This window comes from Nesoenas mayeri, assembly GCF_963082525.1.
Source record: "Nesoenas mayeri genome assembly, chromosome: 20".
Classification (NCBI taxonomy): Eukaryota; Metazoa; Chordata; class Aves; order Columbiformes; family Columbidae; genus Nesoenas; species Nesoenas mayeri.
The window spans coordinates 3,946,187-3,967,972 of record NC_137569.1 but is presented as its reverse complement, the minus strand read 5'-3'; the positions used below and the strand labels follow the sequence as shown (position 1 = coordinate 3,967,972).

At 42.9% G+C, this 21,786-nt stretch overlaps 1 protein-coding gene across 1 annotated transcript; it reads right to left on the bottom strand.

Annotated features, from left to right (window-relative positions):
* Nucleotides 1-991: 991 nt before the first annotated feature.
* On the bottom strand, nucleotides 992-19,066 carry SLC6A4 (solute carrier family 6 member 4; the record flags this gene model as incomplete). Its single annotated transcript, XM_080357087.1, has 14 exons — nucleotides 19,003-19,066; nucleotides 10,850-11,450; nucleotides 10,137-10,271; nucleotides 9,113-9,332; nucleotides 8,561-8,699; nucleotides 8,061-8,195; nucleotides 6,127-6,230; nucleotides 5,641-5,768; nucleotides 5,212-5,324; nucleotides 4,316-4,447; nucleotides 3,080-3,179; nucleotides 2,604-2,704; nucleotides 1,804-1,971; nucleotides 992-1,066 (listed from the first exon to the last, which is right to left on the bottom strand). Exons 2-14 carry the CDS (start codon nucleotides 11,301-11,303, stop codon nucleotides 992-994), a joined length of 2,004 nt encoding a protein of 667 aa, XP_080213213.1. The 5' UTR covers nucleotides 11,304-11,450; nucleotides 19,003-19,066.
* Nucleotides 19,067-21,786: the final 2,720 nt, after the last annotated feature.

Genomic DNA, 21,786 nt, shown 5'->3' with positions numbered 1-21,786 from the left:
GTATGTTTGTCTAGTTTGTTAAGTGCAGTTTTGGCAGCCAAAAGGATTATTCCGAACTTTAGCTTTCTACGAGGAAAGAACAGAAAGACTTGCAGGCTCCAGCAAATGTTAGGTGTGAAATTAAATAAAAACCAACCAAACCAACGAACAAAAAAGCAAAACGAAGCAAAGCAGAGAAGCAGATCTTCAGGATTCCTCTTTTTGGCGTCAGAACTCAAAAAAAAAAATTGTTGGTCTGTAGGTTTTTTGGGTGTAAATGTAGGTCTGTCAGGATGACAATTTTGTGACTGTCTAGCAAAAAACAATTAATAGAAACTTACCATATACAAAACGCGGGAAATGAAAAGGAGGATAATGCTACCATGTGTGCGTGCTAATGTACGCAGAGCTGTATATCGCACTGCTCAGGAGTGTTTCCTCTTCCTCTGCTCCACTACAAACCTGGGGATTGAAGAATTTACTATTTTTTTCCTAGCTTATAAACCCCTGTGTTACTTGAATGGCTATCAGGAATATCATTGTATTTTTCAAAGTAGTTTAAGCAATTAGAACCTTAGAAGCGAATACGACATTGCCCGGCATGAACAATCACACGGAGGCGGCTACGGGAGCACTGCCACAGCCCGGGGAGCCTACACCTAATCCTGCCCGTACTCATCCTGGAGCAGCTTACGCATCCGTGCAGCCTTCCAACAGCCCCAGTTTCCCCGCGTGGAGCAGTGGTGCTCTCATGGATACAGACATCCTCGGGAGTCCAGAATGGATGAGTTCTCAGTTCAGTCTGGTGAGAAGCGCACAGTAGATCTCATTGGATTGCTTGGATAAGCGTACTGGAGGCACCACGTCTCCAAACGCCTGTGGTCAGTGCCGCAGCCTCCGCGAAAACCTCCTCTACTTGTCGTCTCAGCTGGGAATGTGATTCTTTAGGGAGGAGAGTACCGGGAAAGTGACATTTTGTGCTCCCCGCTCTCCCCCCAGCAAACAGGTGAGCTTACACCACATCCATGCGGATGTCTCCAAAAGGAATTTCTGTAGGTGTTTCTGGACTAATGCTTTTCAGAATACGCTGTTGGAAACAAATCAGTATTAGAAATCAGTTCATCTTAGAGACAATACATAATATGTCAGACAATTGGAAAGATATTTTTTTTAATATTACTTTAGTTTGAGTTACGCCTCTTGAGCTATGACACAAGGATATTTCAGGCTTCTGTTAGCACTGTGAAGATGTAAAGTGCTATAGAAGTGTGCAGCATTATTTTTATAATTATTTCTAATGTATCATTTGAGTCAAAGTTGGACAGGTGTCGTACTAATGCTTTAGGACTTTACAGCTTACTTGGATACCCTGAACCAACCGATATCTTTCTAAATTGGTATTTACTTGAAATCCCAAAAATATCATCACAGGTTACCACAGATTTATGGCAGAGAAATCTTAACTGAGCGTGAGGGAGAAAAAGAAGCTGGTTCCTACGTTATACCCAAGGGAACCAATCTTTCACTGCCCCATTCGTATGATACTGTGCATTGTGTGATTTCTAGGAAAAGCCTCCAGTTCACCAGAGCTCCAAAAAGTTACTTGTTTTAATATTTTATATTAATTTGTCAGTGGTCTCAGTAAGACATGGGGAGATCTGTGAATGCCTCCGAATGGGCAGAAGGCAATTAGCTGTCTAGGAAGGAAACAGCAATAATCCTCAAATCCCAGGTCATCAGACCCTAGAAATATATATATTAAATATTTATAGGAATTGCTTCTTTCCTAATAGTCAAAGAAAAGCCCCAGAGCATCGTGGATACCTCCTTCAGTGTTCCTGGAGTGCTGAGCAGCCGGTACACCATGTAGATGGGAATACAGATGACGGAAGAGGTTCCTATGCAATAACCCACTACTGTGGTCCAGTAGGGATAATCGTAATCAAACAGCCGCAGCTCAGGAGGGTTGGACAGAAAGCTGCAGGTGACAAACTGAGAAAGAAAGAGGAAAGTATGAATACGTGGATTTTGATGGCGAAAATGTATTTGGGGGAACTCTGTGTCCCAGCGTAGCATTGAACTAAAAAAATGAGTAGGACTTAAGAGGGATTAAACATATGTCGACACTGAAAAAATCCTAAATGGCATTAGTATGGATTACAAAATTTACTAGCAAAATTCCATACAGAAATAACATACGGCCTCTGGGCTTTCCTTAGTTTAGTTTCCACAGAAAATACAAATAGCTCTGCCTAGCAACCACGTCACCAGAGCTGTATTCCTGTGTTTCCAATTCTGAATTATAGATTTATAAAGGTTGCCATTAACTGCTGTAAATTCTAAGTGAAATATTCTGAAGTTGTCAGTCAGCAGTTGCTGAGAGGGTATATTTAATTCTCTTGGTGTTCCTCCCCAGACAGTATGTTCCATCGTCATCTTTTGTAGCTTCATTTTGCTAAGGTAAATATAAAGCAACAAAACGAAGCCACTTTGTTCAGCAGAGGGAAGGAGGGGAGTCATTCAGAACCCAATTCTGCACTTGAGCTTTTAGTATTCTTAAGGATTACCATTATCCAATTATCATTTTCTTGTGCCGGAAAGAAAAAGCCATAAAGCAAACTCACCAGAAGGAAGATGGGACTAATCGCTACCCAGCAAACCCGCCAGTACCAGCCGGGGGTGAAGCCCAGCATCTCCTTCACGTCGCTGCAGAACTGGGTGATGCCTGTGGAGCCAAGCGGGACGAGAGGGGTGACCGCAGGTACAAGGTTTTCATAAGCAGACACACAGCGTCTCGCATGCACAGCAAATACATTCAGAATTCAGCGTGATAGACTCTTTTGTTCCTATAATTCTTAATTATATTCAATCCTTAATTATTTGGAATCATAGCTCTGGTTACTTTTAGATGTCACTATACTCCTATCAGGGAAAAAATAATAGTAGTTATCACAAATGTGGTCATTGGTGAGTTAATTGAAAGGTTTTGTAAGCTTTTTCTGGAGACATCAGTGGTGGTGTCTGCAGGAACAGCGGACACGCTACGCTGCAGACGCTCAGGGATTTTGGTTCATGTTTGTCAGCGTGACAGTGGACGTACCGTAGAACCAGGACACAGCCACTGCTTCCAGGAACACCACGGTTAGCACAGCCGGACCAGTGGCGTATTCTTCAAACAGTTTCACCACAAACGCGCCTCCCTGGAAAGGAGATCATGTTATCAGTGAACCGAAGATCCAGTGACGGAAATCCTGTAACGCTGTTGTTTATTTTTGCCTTCATCTGAGCATTCACAGATGGGCAGCTCGGTTGGTTCTGTCGCTTTGTGGCTGTTGCTGCCAGTGAAACCCTTGAGCTGCAGGTCTGCTCCCTCCCTCTGAGCATCTTACACCAGCGGGGCTGCCCTGCAGAAAAGCTACAAGTGAATCTGCTGGCAGCTCCAGCTGGATTTCAATGAACCAGTGAGATCTGGTGGGGGTTGATGGGGTGGCTCTTTGCATCCCGTCTGTGGTGGCATCTTCTTTCTCCAACGTGAGTCATAGTTACTGAACGGGAAATAAATAAGGTGTTTCTTTGCTTTCTTCCCATTTGGGATCTAGAATCATGAAGGAGGAGAACTCTGCGTCTTGGAAAATAACTAAATCTTTTACAGCAAACGCTTGAAGTGAGAAGGAAGTTGCGCATAAAAGAGCAAGTGGAGTGAAATGTGACAGGAAAGCGAAGTATTTTTTCCTTGTCCCTTATGATCATTACACTCATTATTCAAAATGTTGTTGCTTGTGAAAACAAAATCCCACAAGCCCCACAGGGACTATGTGGTGTGACTGATCATTATTTCTGGCCTGATTTGATAAGGAAAATCCAGGAAATTCATTGCTAGAGATTGTTAGAGAACAGCAACAATTACAGCATTTTCTAGGAGTTAATTTTTTAGATATATTTTTTAAAATTCAAAATATGTTTCAAACGTTGGGAAAGTTAAAATGACAATTCACATTATTTTTAAACATAGAGCATCTGAGAACAAGTAAACCATGGACAAAGTGTGGAAGGTCACTTGCTGATTCAGCAGTTGGAGCAAGGGCTGCAGCGTTTATGATGTGCAGCACATTAGAGTTTTGCTGGATTGCAATAGGATCATTTTGCAACACATTTCTTAGTGAGAGCTGCTGTTCACATTCATATTCCAAATATAGATTTCTCATGCATAAAGAAAATAGGCTGGAAATGTAATCTGAGTTCTTGAAACTCTCTTAAAAACAATACTGCCCTCTCCAAGGTGTCATTTGCAGGAAACTGCCAGTAAGGAAAGCTGAGGAATGGGTGAAATACTTACAAATGTCAGGGTGGCTAATGACCCCAAAAAGCAAATGATGATCAGAATAAGAACAAACAATTCCCTGCGCTTGCTCCAGACATGTGGGAATTCATCCAGCACTCCGGTGATCACTCCCTCCAGTCCTGCAAACTGAAAAACACGGACAAGTGACTAGAAAAATCGAGGCCAGTTTTACCCGCTTTAAAGTGTGTTTGAGTTCTTAAAGGAGCTTTAAAGCTTTGAACACTGGTGCTTTATTCTGCCTGTAGACTTAGTGTGGCCATTGCTTAGACAGTCTTTGGAACTTTTAAACCTTTTGAGGTGGGGATTTAGTCTTCATGTGTCTGTGGGAAGCACCTGTGAGCCAGAGGAAGTTCTGTGCTACAAGTAGTAGTTCTGTATTGCAAGTAATAGTGGTAGGGGGCTCAGCAGGACCAAGACCATGAAATCAGCTGGAAGGAGCTGATTCTCAGTCTAAAAACAGGGCCACACGGCAAGTTTTTTAGAACATCTCCTTTCTGCAGTGCTGTTGAGAACCACCTCCAGTTCCCACCTTTCAAACCCAATTAGAGTGAAAAAACCCCAGAATTTAATAATTGATTTGTAAATTTACAAGTACAAGAGAGAAGGAGCCTGGAAGGCTGCGTTCCATCAGGTGTTTATGAATCAAGTGCTTTGGTTGTGTTTCCAGGTCTGTTACGAATTGTCACAATACGACACTGAAAAATCACTTCATTTTAGGTCAAAATTGAGTCCTAGTTGCTGTCTTACAGAAGGCACATGGAGACATCAATCATGCTCTGAACCCTTTTGTGATGGTGCAATATTTGTGATTGTTTCTTCTGGTGTTTGCAGGGGTAAGTCCCTACACTAAATACCCGCGGGGGCCGCTGTCTCGCCAACCATCTACTCACTGTGCTGTCTAATCCCAGCGTGAGCAGCATCAGGAAGAAGATGATGGCGAAGAAGGTGGAAGCGGGCATGTTTGCAATGGCCTCGGCGTACGTGATGAAGAGAAGGCTGGGTCCTGGTAGTAGAACAGAGAATTAGAGGTAACTTAGTGCAGACAGGCTGTTTCACTGCTCCATGTTGCCTTTGAGGGGGAAAGGTCTCCCCCAGGCTGTTTTGCAGTGAGCAGTTACCCCCATGCCCATGAAGCTGCATGCAATATGACTTCTATTTCTGGAATAATTTTTTTAGCTGTACCATATATTTATAACAGTGCCCTGAATTACATACTAAATATTTTGCATAAGTTGGGCTGCTCTCAATCCAGGAGATAATATACAGATATATTCTATTTTAGAAGGCATGTGAGAGGTGTGCACAAAAAGTTGGCCTACCGGTATCTTTGGCGACCTCCGAAACATCTTCATTCCTCATCTCAGCCATGTATCCCAGCACAGTGAAAATGACAAACCCGGACACAAAACTGGTCATACTGTTCACGGTGCTGGTAACCAGAGCATCTCTGCAACACAAGACCTAACTCATATCAGGGCTTTGGCATCTGCTGGAAAGGGTCATTTACTACCAGATGGAGTGAGTTATTGATCTGGAGACATCCCTACAAAAACTAGGGGAATATAATGAAAAGAACAAGCAGCAGATTTGAAATAAACTAGAATAGGCACAAGAGAGAATAAATGTTATAGATTGCAGGTTCTTTCAATAAGGACTTTTTTCTGTTACGCTTCTGTCTGATTTGTATGCACACAGGTCTGATAATTCAGTGCCCTTCAACAGTACTATGATGTCTCTTTTTCCTAAATACCCACAGTTACATTTTTTTAAACTCAAGTTTACTTATATAATAAGGAAGAACTCACTGGTAGCAGTTGTTATGGAATTTGTTGTAGCTGGCATAAGCCAACAGGACCCCAAAACCTGGACCAAGGGAGAAAAAAATCTGAGCTGCTGCATCCACCCAAACCTGGAAAATATTGGAGATCAAGAATAAAATGACACGAAACAGATCAGATGAGTTTGGCATATTCAGAATATCACTTAGGCCTACAAAACCATGTTTTACTAGTCTGCCTATATCCTGGTCCTGGTCTAACAAACATTTTTTGTTGAAATGTGACTGTTTACTGTAGATATGTCAGAGTTGTAAAACTCCACTGTAATTCTAGTGCCTATGCTGTGCTTATTGTATCTCTTCACACTGTTCTAAGTACTTGCGGTTTCATTTCTGACAGCACCTTTGATTAATTCATAGTGATTCACTTGTAATCAGTTTAACACAAGTTTTGCAATGTATAGAGAACATTCCATCCATGATTTTGCAGTGGGCTTGGCCCAAATTCCTCCCAACCGTGTGTGCTGTGGAGTAGTCCTGTGTTTGGCTCTGTGCCCTCCAGGCTAAATAGCGGATGATCGCTGCCCAGATCTTTCCTGGATTTAATGGAAATACATGACAGTGTGGATGCAGTTCTCCTCTTTGGCCTCAATCCAGCTTCGTTGTAGCCATGACAGATCCAAGTGTGACGATCCTGTTATGAAAAGCCTGTTGTACTCAAAAAGTGGCCACAGCCTGCACGAGCAGTGTTCGTAAAGTACAATATCTGAAGGTGGAAGTCTTCATTCATTTATCCTCTTTTGATTGAAACATGGAGTTCATTACAGCTTGTTTCTAATATTCTCTTCCATCATGCGAGGCCATCCCGTATCAACCACAGACACAGCTCTGTCACCGTCCAGCATGCAGATTGCAATCTCCTGTCCTCACTTCAGATCCATCCAATACAATATCAGTGCCCTTTATTGCTTTTTCAGAAGATGTGGCCTCTTATTGGAGATGCTATTTTATCAGAGACTGGTGTCTTTTCATTTCCTCTTTATTCAAAACTCTCCGTATCAGCCGGGCAGCAGCAGACTTGCAAACATTAGAATTTTTAATCTTTGTATTTGTAGTATTTATTGCTTTGGGGTTTTTCCATCACTCTCCTCACCAGACACTTTCACGGGCAGCGTAATAAGCGCAGCCTTGAGCCCGATGGACGACTTGTCATCCAGAGTTCGAAGCTGTATACATACTGGAGTGCCCGGGGTTGTTGGTTAGCTCAGTCTTGTCCTCATTCCTCCTTTCTTTTCCAGTCTTGGTAGCGTATGCAGGCCTAACTGATTTATTTCTTCTCCACATGCACTTGCAGGCATCACTGAGTCACGTTTCAGTTGGTGGCTGCAGAGCTGCCCAAGATCGTCACAGGATGGAGATCTGACATTTCAACTCTAATAACCCGTGCTATTTAAATACGGGCAACTGTGGACAGCGTTGGGCTGTGGAAAAGTCTGCCCAGGTGTGTAATGATCCCCTCACAGCCAAAAAAATACAGCTAAACCAGCTGTTAGTTCTTAGTAAGTTTAGTTTGTTCAGTATGACTGCCATAATAAGGGATTTTGGAGCAGTGCATCAGCAATTGTAGCTTCTCACTCAGTGTCAGGCAGTTCACCATTTTCCTGGCAAAAAAAACTGTTCGATCACTCATTCTCTTTCTAATCATATCACTAATTCTATTCAACTGCTGTATGGAAACCCTACTGTTAGTTCAAGACAAACTGACGGACTTCAATCTTCTTCAAAAAAATTTTATAATTACGGAAAGAATAGCACAACCGTTTGAACAAAAATATGAAGTCAGGCTTGTAAGTCCATGCTAAGACATCTGTTTAATCACACCCTATGCTGAGAATAGACATTGAAGTATGTACATGCTGGCTGGCTAAAAGCAAATCTCTACCCTTTGATAACGTTTTTTACCTCCGTGGCCAGGAGCTTCTGCCAGTCGGGTTTCAGGTAGTAGAGGACACCTCTCCAAGCCCCGGGCAAAGTTGCTCCTCTCACAAGCAGGATGAAGAGGATGATGTACGGGAACGTGGCAGTCACCCACACCACCTGCCGGGGGAACAGGAACACAGCGTTTGCCGTGAGTAGAAATCTAACAGCTTATTGTAACTCTTAGCATTTATAACATCTTCATGTGAACTTCTCAGAAGGTCTGTCAACAGTCACTTTGTACATCTAATCCCATGCTTGCTTTCGGCAGGGTTCTTGCCCAGAGAACAGTGCCATTAACTTACTATTGTTATATATTACTCAGATAAGAGTAGCGGTCACTCTACGGCCTTCCCAAATACATGAGCCTAGAATCCCCATCATGAGAACAACCTGAGATAATTCTGTGTCAAGTTAATTGGCTCCTTTAGAACCGCTGCTAGACTATGCAGTACCAAGTGGGTTTGTCTTGCTATTGCATTCACCTTGCCAGATGTTTTGACCCCTTTCCAGATGCTGAAGTATACAATGGTGAAGATTAACAATAAACAGAGGGTCAGTTGCCAGCTAATGCCCCCCAGGTCATCCAGCCCATTGGACCTGTGCACCTGTAGAACTTGGCGGCTGAAAGAGGAAAGAAAAACACAGTATAGATTTTTTTTTTAATAAATACTTCTGTTAAATATACTTTGAACAGTCCCATAGTGCAGTCTGAGCACTAGAGGTAGTCCTGAGTCTGTGATAGGTAGCCTTCAGAGTCATGTTATTTTGGATTTAGTTTTTAATTAAAAGCTTGGTATTGATACACTCGTGATGATCAATGGTAAGTGATGAGAGCCGGTTAGGAACCTCTGATCTAAAATTCAGAGCACCCACCCATACACCCTAAGCTCACATATGCCTACAAGCATTTAGATATTTGAACGCTTCAGAAAAGGGTATGATGAATAAAGAGCCCTGCTCCCCCTCCAAAGAAGAGCTCGCTACGTGTTCCACCATTCTCTCTGATATTCCTGTCCTCACTTACATGCACTTACGTATAAAATTCTTCAGCGGGAGAGATGGAGTGCAGGGACCAGCTGACGTTGTCCTTGCTGAAGTAGTTGGTGCAGTTGCCTGTGTTCCAAGCGTTTGTGCAGGTTGTCCATGGCAGCTCCGCCGTGAAGGACGATATGAGGTAGTAAAAGGCCCAAGCCATAATGGTGTTGTAGTAGGAGGCTACGTAAAGATCTACTATACAGATGGCAAAGCCAATTCCTAGTAAGGCAGGAAATAATTATGTGAAGTGGGTGTAAGTTTTAGGCCAAAAAAAAAAAAGGAAGGAATTGGTTATCACATCAACTGCAATTAGTAACTAAGGCAGCTCTACAGGAGGTACACGTACCCTCTCAAGTGTTTACAACAATGGAATTTCTTGTGGCTTTGGAAACCCTCGGGCTCCAGTTCCAAAAAAGCATCCTTAATCAAGACACAATGTGCTTATATAGGGTTTTTATATATATATATATATACACACTTATATACTTCCTGGAATTTAGAAGTAGGCATCTTGTACTCAGTAAATAAAAAGACAAGAGCAGAGCTATAACAGGGGGAGCAAGAGTGGACGAGCATATAGAACATGTCCTCCTCTGAAAGAGTCTGGACAGATGAGGCTGAAGATGGGGAATAATTCCTATTACTATCTTTGCAATAGAAATACTAGATATTTATTCTTGTTTTAATTCTGGTTTGAATTTTGCATTGGATTAACTTAATTAATTACATTTTTTTGTTTATTTTTTTGGTATTCTCAGGCTTGGGTCAGGGCAAGAGGACAGGCCTCTGCCTCATCAATCTGAGAGCTGCACATCGTATGTGTTCATGAGAGTACACACACGCCTCTGCAGATGAACGTAAAGTTCTATGAAAGCTTTCTTTGTAAAGCCAAAATCTTGTATAGAACAAGACTTGCTTTGTTCTATGAACTTTTCGGATTTTTGTTTGAGAAATGTCACCATTATAGGAAAACCTTCCAGTTATTCAGAAAGTTCCTAGTAATTTTCCACTTCCTTTCTTTACCTTTGAATATAGGACATATTTTCCTCCAGATTGAAATACACCCATTCCTGTGGTACTGTCCTAGCGCTAGTTCCATATAGAAGAGAGGAATCCCTCCAAAGATGGCCATGATTGCGTACGGAATAAGGAACGCTCCTGCAAGAAAGCAAGCAGACAATTATAACTCCTCATAGGACTTCTCTTCCAACAGTACCAACACTCCACAAATAACGGTTCCCTTTATCCCATGAGGAAAATGTGCATCCCCCTCTAACCAGTGTGCCACACTGAATTACCATGGGCTTTCTCCTAAGAGTAACTACTCAGCAGTGTGAATAATAAGCAACACTCAGGCCAGAATTCTCCATTTGTGTAACAGGGATATGTAGGATTCTCTAAGGCTGTAATGCCTCCAATGGGTACAATTGTGAGGTGGGCTACAGATAATGAATTAATTCAGTAAAATGCATTGGTTACATCCATAATTTCCAAGATCTCCTTGATCAGATGTATATGTTGGCTGAAATGTCAGTGAGTAGCAGACCTAGTGTTAATGAGCTTTTTGATGTGTTGCTTTCGGCAGGGTTTTAAATACTCCTTGGGACAGTCTGCTTGCAAAGTAATTTCTGCTTTGTCATTTGTTAGACATGAAATTAAAATAAGCCCCTAAACTCATCAACCTGTAAGCAAGGAGGTTCAGCAATAAGGAGCTGAATACAGAACTAGTCACTGACCTCCTCCGTTTTGGTAGCAGATATAAGGAAACCTCCACACGTTCCCCAGATCCACCGCGTATCCGATGACGGAGAGCAGAAAGTCTATTTTTTTACTCCAGGTCTCCCTGTCTTCCAGCTCCATGAGCTGCTGCTGCCCCTCCGCCCCGCAGGCGGTGGAGCTGGAGGTGGTGGTGGCCGCCGGGGCCGTGCACTGGGCACCTTCCACCTCCCCCATCCCATTGCAGGGAACGGGGTTCTGAACCCCCGAATAACCATTGGAGATCTGAGCTGCCTCCCCTTTATCTCCCTGGCTGGGATGGACTTTATTGCCATCCTCCACCAGCCGTAGGGCAGATTTAGGGTTCCTGACCAGAAGTCCGTTTTCTTTACAATCTTCTCCTTCGTTACAGTCTGAGACGTCTTTCTTGGAAGTTAGCGGCTCGGTCTCATTGCTTGTTGCCTTTTTTTCCATCTTTTTTCAGAGATTTGTTCTGATCACTTGCAGACAGACAGCAGCACAGGGTCCCCTTCTGGCTTGTCTTCCCACACTTTTATTCCCAGCACTTTTAGAATTCCTCTTCCATATTTAAATCCATCAGACTGAAGACACAAACACCATCTAAGGAATGAAAAATAGTTAAGAATCCATTACAGGGCTTACTGATGGTAACTTTCAAGTCACAACTGACTGATTCTGCGATCAAAATGCTTTTGGAAGTAATTAACCATCATAACAATGCAATGTGAGTCATTCAGCAGGTAATCCATTCAGGGTATTGTATGGAGAAGGGAAGGAAGCAGTCGGCCTCTTCTACATCAAGAGGCTGTGTACCTGCCTTAGAACCACTTGGGCATGTTCACTGAACTTTGTGCACTGTTGGACAACTCGGGGCGGTCACGGTGCCGCTCTGTTCTGGTAATTCGCTCTCCTTTGGACACTAGTTTCACACCCAGGGAGGTCGTGGAACTCCCAGTTTGTAAAAATAAGGGTGGAGTTTAGCGTGACTTCTATTTTCATTTTCATAAGTTCATCCTGTGACTTCTACTCGCGATATCTACATTCGCCCAGTATGAAGGGAAAATAATTAATTAAACAAATACGAGGTAGCAATTGATCTGCAAGTTACATTTCATTATCAGAAATCCCGCGGTGTCTGCTGTGTTTAGCAGCAGACCTAGAAGGCTTAAACAAAAGCTTAGAAAAGTATTTAAATCTCAGTGGTTTTGCATCAATTAACTCTCGAGGCTCAACACTAATGATTCAGGAATAGCAGCGGGTGCTGCTGTCCAGTGCCAGCAAACAAACAGGCACTGGGAGAGTCCCTTCCTAAGGGCTACAAGAGTAATCCAGGGGAAATAAACCACTCAGAACTGGGAAGAAAAGAAAAAAGAGTATAAAGTGATGACTTTTTCCTTCAGGACAAAAAGAAAAGGAAAATAATGGTGATTCCGTAGGTCGTATTTTGTTTTCTGCTCGTTTGTTCAGGCAATGGAAATGCCCTTACTCAACAAAACCCTGTAATAGGAGCTGATCCTCTGTGCTGTAAATTCCCCAGGGTTAGTAACCTTGCTTTATACCTAGCAAAATGTTACACAATATACAAGATGCCACCGCAGATTAAATTATTATAATTACATTGGATTTTTTATTCCCAAAGCGTTTTACCACAGTAAATATCATTGTCACATCCTAGCAGGATTATTTCACTTTTAGCTGTTGGAAAAAAAACTAAAGCAGAGAGGGGATATTATTTGCTCATTACTAGAATTTGCTCATTGCCAGAGCTATTAAAACTCGAGTTTTTCCCAGCTTTCAGCCTTGTGCAAACACTGTTAAATCTCTTCCGAAACATTTCTCAGTGCGCACAGGAGGAGAAGGAAAGTTATTGAGCTGCAGAGCCAACAGGAGGATGTTCTGGAGATAAACATCACTTCAAGGTGTTTATAACTTTCAGAAACCTCTAGTTTTTCTGTTGTTACCCAGATAATGTTATTTTCACCATATATCAGGAATTGCCTCATTAATAATGAATTCTTACAAGAACAGTACTTTGCTACCATTAGTTAATCATCCACAAAGACCAAAACATCTTCAAAGAGGAAAATACTACGGCAAAGAACAGGAGTTTGCTTTACCTGCAAGGCTGTGAAAACTGAGTGTCTTTGGAGTCCAAAACCTTCCAAATGTCCCAAAAGAGTGTATGTAGATGAAAACAGTCTGGCAACGTGAAAATCCCAGGAGAGGCCACCGCCTTGTATAGAGCATGTTAATACACGGTAGGAATATGGAAAAGTAACCTGACTCCTCCTGGACTTTACACCTCTCACTCATAAATAGGAAAACAGAAAGTATGTTGACTTAACTACATTATCTCTTGAGACTGGATTTTCCATACCTGAGACTTAAACTCTTATTGTATTTCTAAAACACTTTATTTCTGCACATTGATTCTTCTTGGCACTTTCTTTACAGAGGTCATTGAATATACTGTTGATTTCCTGGAGCTGCGACAATCAACATAGTTGTCCTATCCTGATCTAAGCTGCTCCTGGTCTTCTGCAGACCAGAGGAAAGAAACATTGCATCATTTGAGATATTTTTTTGGTAGAATTTTCGTTATTTTGAGCATCAAATATGCAAAATGACGTGAGCTTTCAGGGGCTTCAACGGGAATTCAAACTGTTCCTTTCTGAAAGAGAACTACAGCTCGACAGCTACCCTGGGAAGTCTCCAGTGCCAGACTCTACAGCTACGCCGTGGTGTTCCCAGCGACACAGTTGGCACAGGAAACCAGAACAGTTACAGGATCAGAGGATTTTATCACGCTGTAAAAATCTGGCAGAATGTACTTTTTCTCCCCTCGTTACAATTCAAGAAAAGAAAACTACCTGAAGTAATTGTAAACACCACAAGCAGCTGCAGAACTAGAGCTCATGGGGTTGAGAAATAAGATTTCCAGGGGAAAAATTAGGCTATTAGTGAAGGATTTTGCCCACATCAGCCTCCACTTCACCTCTCTGCACTCATCTCTCAGTTGTTACATGATGGTAGTGAATTATGTAAGAAATGGCAGTTTATTACCTATTTTCAATCTGAGCTGTTGCAATGTTTGCTCCTATATAATTACACATTGGCTTCTTATCACCAACGTAATTAGCTACAGAAGAAAAAATAAAATCAGCGCCGTCGTGTCATTTTGATCTGTAGATGTGACTTTGCTCCATCGAGAGGCCCTACGCGTCTGCCCGTTTTCCCTCTCCGGTAGCTCTGAGCAGAGACGACTGAGGACGCTTTCCATCCCCATTGTGCTGCCCGGGAGCACGGAAGGTTCGGTGCTGTTGCGTGACCCTGGGCTGTGCTCTGGAGAACACCCGGTAACAACCAGCGTGTCCTCCACAACCGTTCCCTGCTCTGTTGAAAACACCAGGACGGATAATTCAAGATGTGCTTCTATGAGCTTGGCTGAAGTCACCAAAGCAGTTCAGGTAACCCAAATATTAATTTAATTATAGTTTTTGTTACTCTCACACAGAGCTAAACTTGAACCAGCACTGGAGATGTAAGTGTCACAGAATCACAGAATGTCAGGGGCTGGAAGGGACCTGGAAAGCTCATCCAGTGCAATCCCCCCATGGAGCAGGAACACCCAGATGAGGTTACACAGGAAGGTGTCCAGGTGGGTTGGAATGTCTGCAGAGAAGGAGACTCCACAACCCCCTGGGCAGCCTGGGCCAGGCTCTGACACCCTCACTGGGAAGAAGTTTCTTCTCAAATTTAAGTGGAACCTCTTGTGTTGCAGTTTGAACCCATTACCCCTTGTCCTATCACTGGTTGTCACCAGAAGAGCCTGGCTCCATCCTCCTGACACTCACCCTTTAGATATCTGTAGACATGAATGAGGTCACCCCTCAGTGTCCTCTTGTCCAGCTCCAGAGCCCCAGCTCCCTCAGCCTTTCCTCACACGGGAGATGCTCCACTCCCTTCAGCATCTTTGTTGCCCTGCGCTGGACTCTCTCCAGCAGTTCCCTGTCCTGCTGGAACTGAGGGGCCATGTCCCTTGATGCACAAAACTGACTCCTCTGTATCTGTTTATCAGTCCTCAAGGACCATCGCTGTCCTGGGTCCAGTTCCTTCTAACCCATCACGGATCACCACTCTGGTTATTTCTTGAGGCACAGAGTGAGCTCTCGTGGCACTGTGGGAATCCCTTTCCTTCAGTGCTCTGCCGCGCGGTCAACTAAATCTTTCCAGCTCTGTAAAAATTATACTCCTGTTCTCTATATTCTTTTAAAGGACAAAATTGACTTTTATCTAGGAGATTAAAACAAGCTGAGGCGCAGCAAATAGATACTTCAAGGGAGACACATCTTAATGCTTTAAGTGACCAGGAGGATATTTTGAGGGGAGGCAGCGCTGACTTCCCGAATTCCTCAGCACAAGACTTGTCCAGTGTCACTGCATGACTGCAGAAGTCATTCCTTGTCTCCAAATCAAATACATTTTAACTCGCACCGTTGCAAAACGTGTATATTTGCATATATTTCCCTTCATACTACTTAGTTTTACAAAGCGGTGCTTGCTGGAGTCGCCGCCGCTGGTCACAGCTGCATTCCTGTGGCTCCCGGTGCTCCCCGGTTACACGCCAGCACTTGCAAAGACAAAGCACTTTGAACTCTAACACAAAGCGCCAGCCCACGCTGCTGGCAAACAGAACCAAACGTTAACATGATTTCTGTTAACTTGACCTAAATCTCACTTTTATCACAAAGCATTTAAGGTTGTTAAAATCATGCAGCAGCCTGACAGCATATTACACCTTGCAATAAAGGCGCGGTTCACACAGGCAGTTGTATGTACGTGGAAAGAGTCCAAGGAAATTACTTTTATCTAGAAAATAAAGAAGTTTCTATGACAAGATAGAAATCATGTATCTCACCCAGGAAAAGGCTGTGCTCTTTATCTGTAGGCACTGTTGTCACCTCTGAGCCACAGCACCAACCGTGACCCTGCAACAGCCAAGTACCTGCGTGTTTCCAGGTACTGGACTCTGATAAATACAGCAGTAAACACTTCTGATCTTCAGCCCTGTCTCCTCACACAGCCCCAGTCTGTCTTTGGGCAGGAGGGGCGATACATGACCTGGATGACAGAGAACCTTGTGAAGTTTATTCCACACCCTTGCGTGCTATAGCGAGGGCCTGTTGTTCTGCATTTGTAGCACGAAAGAGTGAAGAGGCTTAATATTTCTCCTCTGATCTTTTGCACAGGCAAACCTTTAATCAAAATTATTACAGGGCAGTTCAGATGCTCCCATACTGCGGGGAGCTGTTAGGAGATAAGAATTTCTACCAGTTAGATCTTGAAACTAGATTGCATTAGGTTATGATTAATTTTACCTGCTGTTTGTCATAGATGAGTCACGTTTAGAGTTCATAATGCAAAAAAAATCATGCCTTTTGCTTTCGAATGTGTTCATGTACACTGATTTCATTGAAAAATGAGTACCTAGAATATCCTTTTCTATTAGCTTGTTTTCATTAGGCGAGCTAGATCGTATTTCAGATTTCAAAACCTGATATATTCGTAAATACAGAGTAGGATGATACAGCGTCCCAGCTTTGGTAGAGCTGCTGGCAACCACCGATCAGAGGTACTGGGTGCAGAGCAGGTACAAGGGGATTTCTAGACCACCCCTCAACAACTGAAAAGTGATTTTTTCAAGGTTTGTTTTCAGCTATGCTTCTCTAGCCTAGTTTTAGAAAGTCAAAATGGACTTTGGATAAAGAGTGGTCAAAACCCACTGAAATTAGTGGGTACAATGAATTATTTCTGCACATAGCAGGTCTGATCCCAGTGCCAGTGATTTGGTATGTAACTGGATCGGGTGCTTCTGCACATCACTGTAATATGCAAGTAGTTTATAAGAAAACGTGCACTATAGACGGCAAACCGGGTCCTGTGTATGAATATTTGAAGGTCTCCAGGGCTCGCTCACATTTTTGCTAAACCAGAGCAGAACTGTGCTCAACAAGGAGCCCCAATGAGACAATGACCCTTCTGGGAGAACAAAAGGTGACTTACCCAAGGGAGAAGGGCAGAAGTCGGGAGCTCTCCCCAGTTAACCCTTGTGTTCCCAGACGAGGAAAACAGAGGTCAGGTGTGAGAATGGGGCTTCTAAAAGTGATAGTACTGGGGGATGTAAACCTGTACTGTGAGGTTTATGTCATAATCTCATCCATGTTTCAGTCTGAAATTAACAAGTCAGCAGGAGGGATTTTACCTTTAAAGATTTGTTGGGAAGACAGATGCTGTATCGTATTGGGAACGCTGCCAAAGGGACGTCAGTCACTTAAAGAACAGAGCGGAGAGAAAATGCATCTGTATGGCTCGACAGTGTCCATATGTAGTGCAAGGAAACAGATAAGCTCAAAGGGAATGATATTCCTTTTGTATTCTTCCTCCAATTATATATATAAACTTGGAGGAAGAGTCATAACACAGGAATATGACCACACAGAGCACTTTTCATTAATATCTCTCTGCACAGGCAAATTAATGGGCACAGAAGACCTGTTTGCAAACACCAGTCATATGTGCCAACATGTATGTACTTATGTTTGTGATGTTTTCATCTAAAGACAGTAAAGAAAGTCCCTGTTGTTTCCTGAAGGTGTTTCTTTGAAGGAGACTTAGTGGTTACCTCCAAATTCCAGCCCCTTCATTCAGGCTCCAAGCTCTATGTAAGTTCTTGGTGAAACACTTATCCCATAGACAGGGATATCCCATAGGGCTTCATTGGCTGTATAAATTCTATAAGATACAGATTGCCAGATCAACAGGGCTGCAAATACACAGTTTTAGAAAAGAGGTAAAACATTAGAATGAGAAAGGACACCAGGCTATACAATGAATATTTCCTTAGGCTCTTAACACTGCTCATAATGAAAACTTGGTGGTTTATATTTCCATGGAGGAAAGCAGGAAAGAGCTTAAATACACTGCACATTTCCACCTGTGGGAATAATTTAAGGGTTTTACTAAATTCTAGTTTTGGGGCAGTTTTTCTTAATTTATATAAGTGTTTGAAACTCATCACACCCTGTCCAAGTAGAAAACGGACCCGCAAGAGTAATTTGCTCTGTGCCAAGCTTAACAAAGTACTGTCCAAGAAAATTGTGTTCGGTTCACTCATCCAAAGCACCAGAAGACGAAGCCCAAGTGTGTGAGACCTTCCCTGGGAAAATGCCTGACAGCTAATAACCCACATTAAAACTCTACAAGGTTTCCAAGAATCCAGACCCATTAACTGCACGGTCCTTTCCCCCCAGGCTTTCTTAACACATCAAAACATGTTTTCCATGACTATTTATATGTTCAGTTACATTGCATTCCTCATTTACGTTTCCATATTACTTAGCAAACCAGCCCAGCAAGCCAGTTGGTTTCAGCAGTAAACATGATTGACTATAAATATATACTCTTCACATTTATTACTTACAATAAAACTGTCCCATTGAGTCAGATAATTTACTGTGCTGGAACAGTTTACCTTTTAAAATAGAACTTCATATGGTTAATAAAGCTTACTTCACCCTTTTAAAATAAATAACAGTTTGCATTGATTTTTCTTGCTTCAAATTCTGCTTATTTCACCTTATAGTTTAATGGGGGTTTTTTTGTAATTTTAAAATAAACTGAACATTCATAATGCAATTATGTGAACTGCCAAAACTCTTATTTCCAATTGTCATAACATGTTCTGCTACAGGTATTTGATTCCCAACATTCATAATTGCTGGGCAAGTGCCTGAACAAGACGCAGAGCATGTAACATCCACAAAGCAAGAACAAGCATCCAAAGTCTGAGAAATCAAAGCAAACTTTCACCAAAAAATCTATATATATTTTTCCCCTCAAAGCTTTCTTAGATGTACATTTGCCAGATGTTTCTCCAAGACCTTAAAAGTTACTTTAAAATGAAACAAAATGGAGTATACATGTTTTAGACTGTCATTAGTATTTCAGATTTTATAAGCCAAGCTGAAAGAGGCAACAAGTAGAAGTTAACGAAGCTCCAGTTTCAGGTCGGCTCCCAAAACAGCCCTCTAGGAGTCTAAATGCCATAAAATACTTTAGATAGCAACATATTAAAACCAAAATTATGAAGTACCTGTGTAGCGGATGGGTCGGAAGCGCTTTCCTTGGAGTTATCCAAGCTCGAGTAACCTTCACCCACATTGACTCGGGAGTCTCGGGAACTCAGCCCCTCGGCGAGGTTTTTGTACCCCAATCCCCTCACATGGTCTGATTTCCAGATAATCTGCTGCCAAAGAGCTCTTTAAGAATTTTTGCGTCACTTTAGTCAAATAAACTTGATGTTTCACCGGGGCTGCAGCTCAGTTTTCCTCCTAGAGGTGGGTGGCTACATCTGCCTGCTCTGCTGGGTTCGGGAGAGCAGGATCCAGTGCAGGCAGAGGCAGAAGGAGGGAAGCGTTCCTGCCCAGGGACAGTTTTGCCGGCTGTTGTTCCAGCTATAAATAACAGGAGGAGGATGATGATGGAGCCAAACGGAAGTTTTGAGGCAGTCAGTAAATTATAAGTTTGCAGGTGGGTCTGCAGATTACAGAAAGATAGGAAGGACTGGGGTGTTGTCACAATAAAAAGGCTTGGAAGGACTCATTTCTATTGCTGAGCGCTTGCATTATTTTCATAAAGATTTGGTTTTGTTTTAAAGCGTTAAGCACGAATTCCTTTAAGAGCGTTTTGCTGCTGCGGCATAAGCTCAGCAAGTAATTTCCTTTCTCCCTATCGCTCCTCAAAATATCTCACTCAACCTCTGACATGGGCTTTTTGCTCCGGGTTCTTTCACCCGGGGTTTATTCATCCCTAGACTTTACAATTTGTTTATGAAAAGTCATAAATCACAGGTCAAAATCGTGCCATAGTTTAGGTGGCGGGTTTGGGGGGGTGAAAAGCAGAATGGGGACAAGAACAGCTGATTGTTAGAGAAACAGCAGCTTTGCTGTTAAGTGGTTGCCGGTTTTCAGAGACTTATTCCAAACAATTGAAAAGGAAAACTCCGCAAACCGAAAAGCGCAGGGATATAAGGAGCACTGGGCTATTTCTGCCTCGGTGGCAGCAGCACAGCGTTTGCACCATCTCAAGGGCAGCTCGGGTATTGCAATTACAAGCATTAAGGAGATGTGTATTCAAGTTTTGCTTTCCCGAAACTCTTGTGGGCAATGTATTTAAAAGGTTTTGTCAAATTAAGCTCGTTGCCTTCAGTTGCTTTAGAGGTCCATTGTTGTTTTAGTGAAAACAGCAATATCTAATCTTCTTTCTGGTGTGCTGAATTCCCCTCCTGGACTTTTCCTTCCAAAATAAACAGTTTTGGTGGTGTTAAGCTCTGCTTAGCTGCAGGCAGGAAAAACCCCACAAAGCTGCTCTCCTTGCATATTAAAATAAATCGCAACCTTCCCGTTTTGTCCCACTCTGAAGGGTTTGCAAAGACAGAAACCATTGTGCCCCACTCGCCAAACCTTCACAATCATCAAAGTGCAATATTTTAATGCCCAAGTGTCCATCTGTGGATTAGACGTCGTGCTTTTGAAATCAGGGTTTTCCTTTCTTGGAGGGCAGAAGGCACAGGGACAGGTTTCCCACTCACCGCTGCTGGACGCTGGGATGGGTCCCAGTGGGTCACTTTTTCTACCCTTTTACAAGAAATCAATTCTATTTTGCACTTTGGGTCCCTCCGCTCTTTACATAATTATACGTTTGGTTTGGTGTTTTTTCCTTTGAGGTTTTTCTCCATCTTAGTCTTTGCTTAGGGTGGGTTCACTTAAGTTCTGGAACGCTATCGCACACCATTCATCTTGGTCAACACTCGCAGTCCAATTCCATTCCTCTGCTCACATCAGTGGCACCTGATGTCAGTATTCAGTTGTTTTTGTAGGGCATACAAAGCTGTAATGTGAAAACCAGCATACGAAGAACACAAACCCAGCTTTCATGACTTATCCTGGCCTTTTTGTTCAGTCGATACTCTTTTCATTAATGTCTTCTGCAGCAGCATGGGGTTTGTTTTAATTTCTTGCCAAACAGTCTGGAGCCTTTGGAGCATAATACGAAAAACAGGCTTGAGATTTCACGCAGGCCACTCAGCTTTGTGACTCTTATTTACCCAACACGCAGAAAACTTTCAGGTCCTGTACCAAATCAGTTCAAAAATTTCATGAAATCTTCTGTGCATGAGCAGGTAGAATCCTAATAATATAGGGAAACTATAAAAAGAAACAGGAGGAAGAAACTGGACTTTACACAACTTCCAGCACTTCTATAGATCTCCACAAACAAAGCAGCGGTCGATCCCAGTTACCGGTGCCAGCACAAGAATGGGAAGAAGCATCCATCAGATTACCTAATAACAGTAGTACACAGAATCCCAGAGTGTCAGGGGTTGGAAGGGACCTCGAAAGCTCATCCAGTGCAATCCCCCCATGGAGCAGGAACACCCAGATGAGGTTACACAGGAAGGTGTCCAGGCGGGTTGGAATGTCTGCAGAGAAGGAGACTCCACAACCCCCCTGGGCAGCCTGGGCCAGGCTCTGACACCCTCACTGGGAAGAAGTTTCTTCTCAAATTTAAGTGGAACCTTTTGTGTTCCAGTTTGCACCCATTATCCCTTGTCCTGTCATTGGTTGTCACTGAGAAGAGCCTGGCTCCATCCTCCTGACACTCACCCTTTAGATATCTGTAAACATGAATGAGTCACCCCTCAGTCTCCTCTTGTCCAGCTCCAGAGCCCCAGCTCCCTCAGCCTTTCCTCACACGGGAGATGCTCCACTCCCTTCAGCATCTTTGTTGCCCTGCGCTGGACTCTCTCCAGCAGTTCCCTGTCCTGCTGGAACTGAGGGGCCACAGCTGGACACAATATTCCAGATGTGGTACCAGC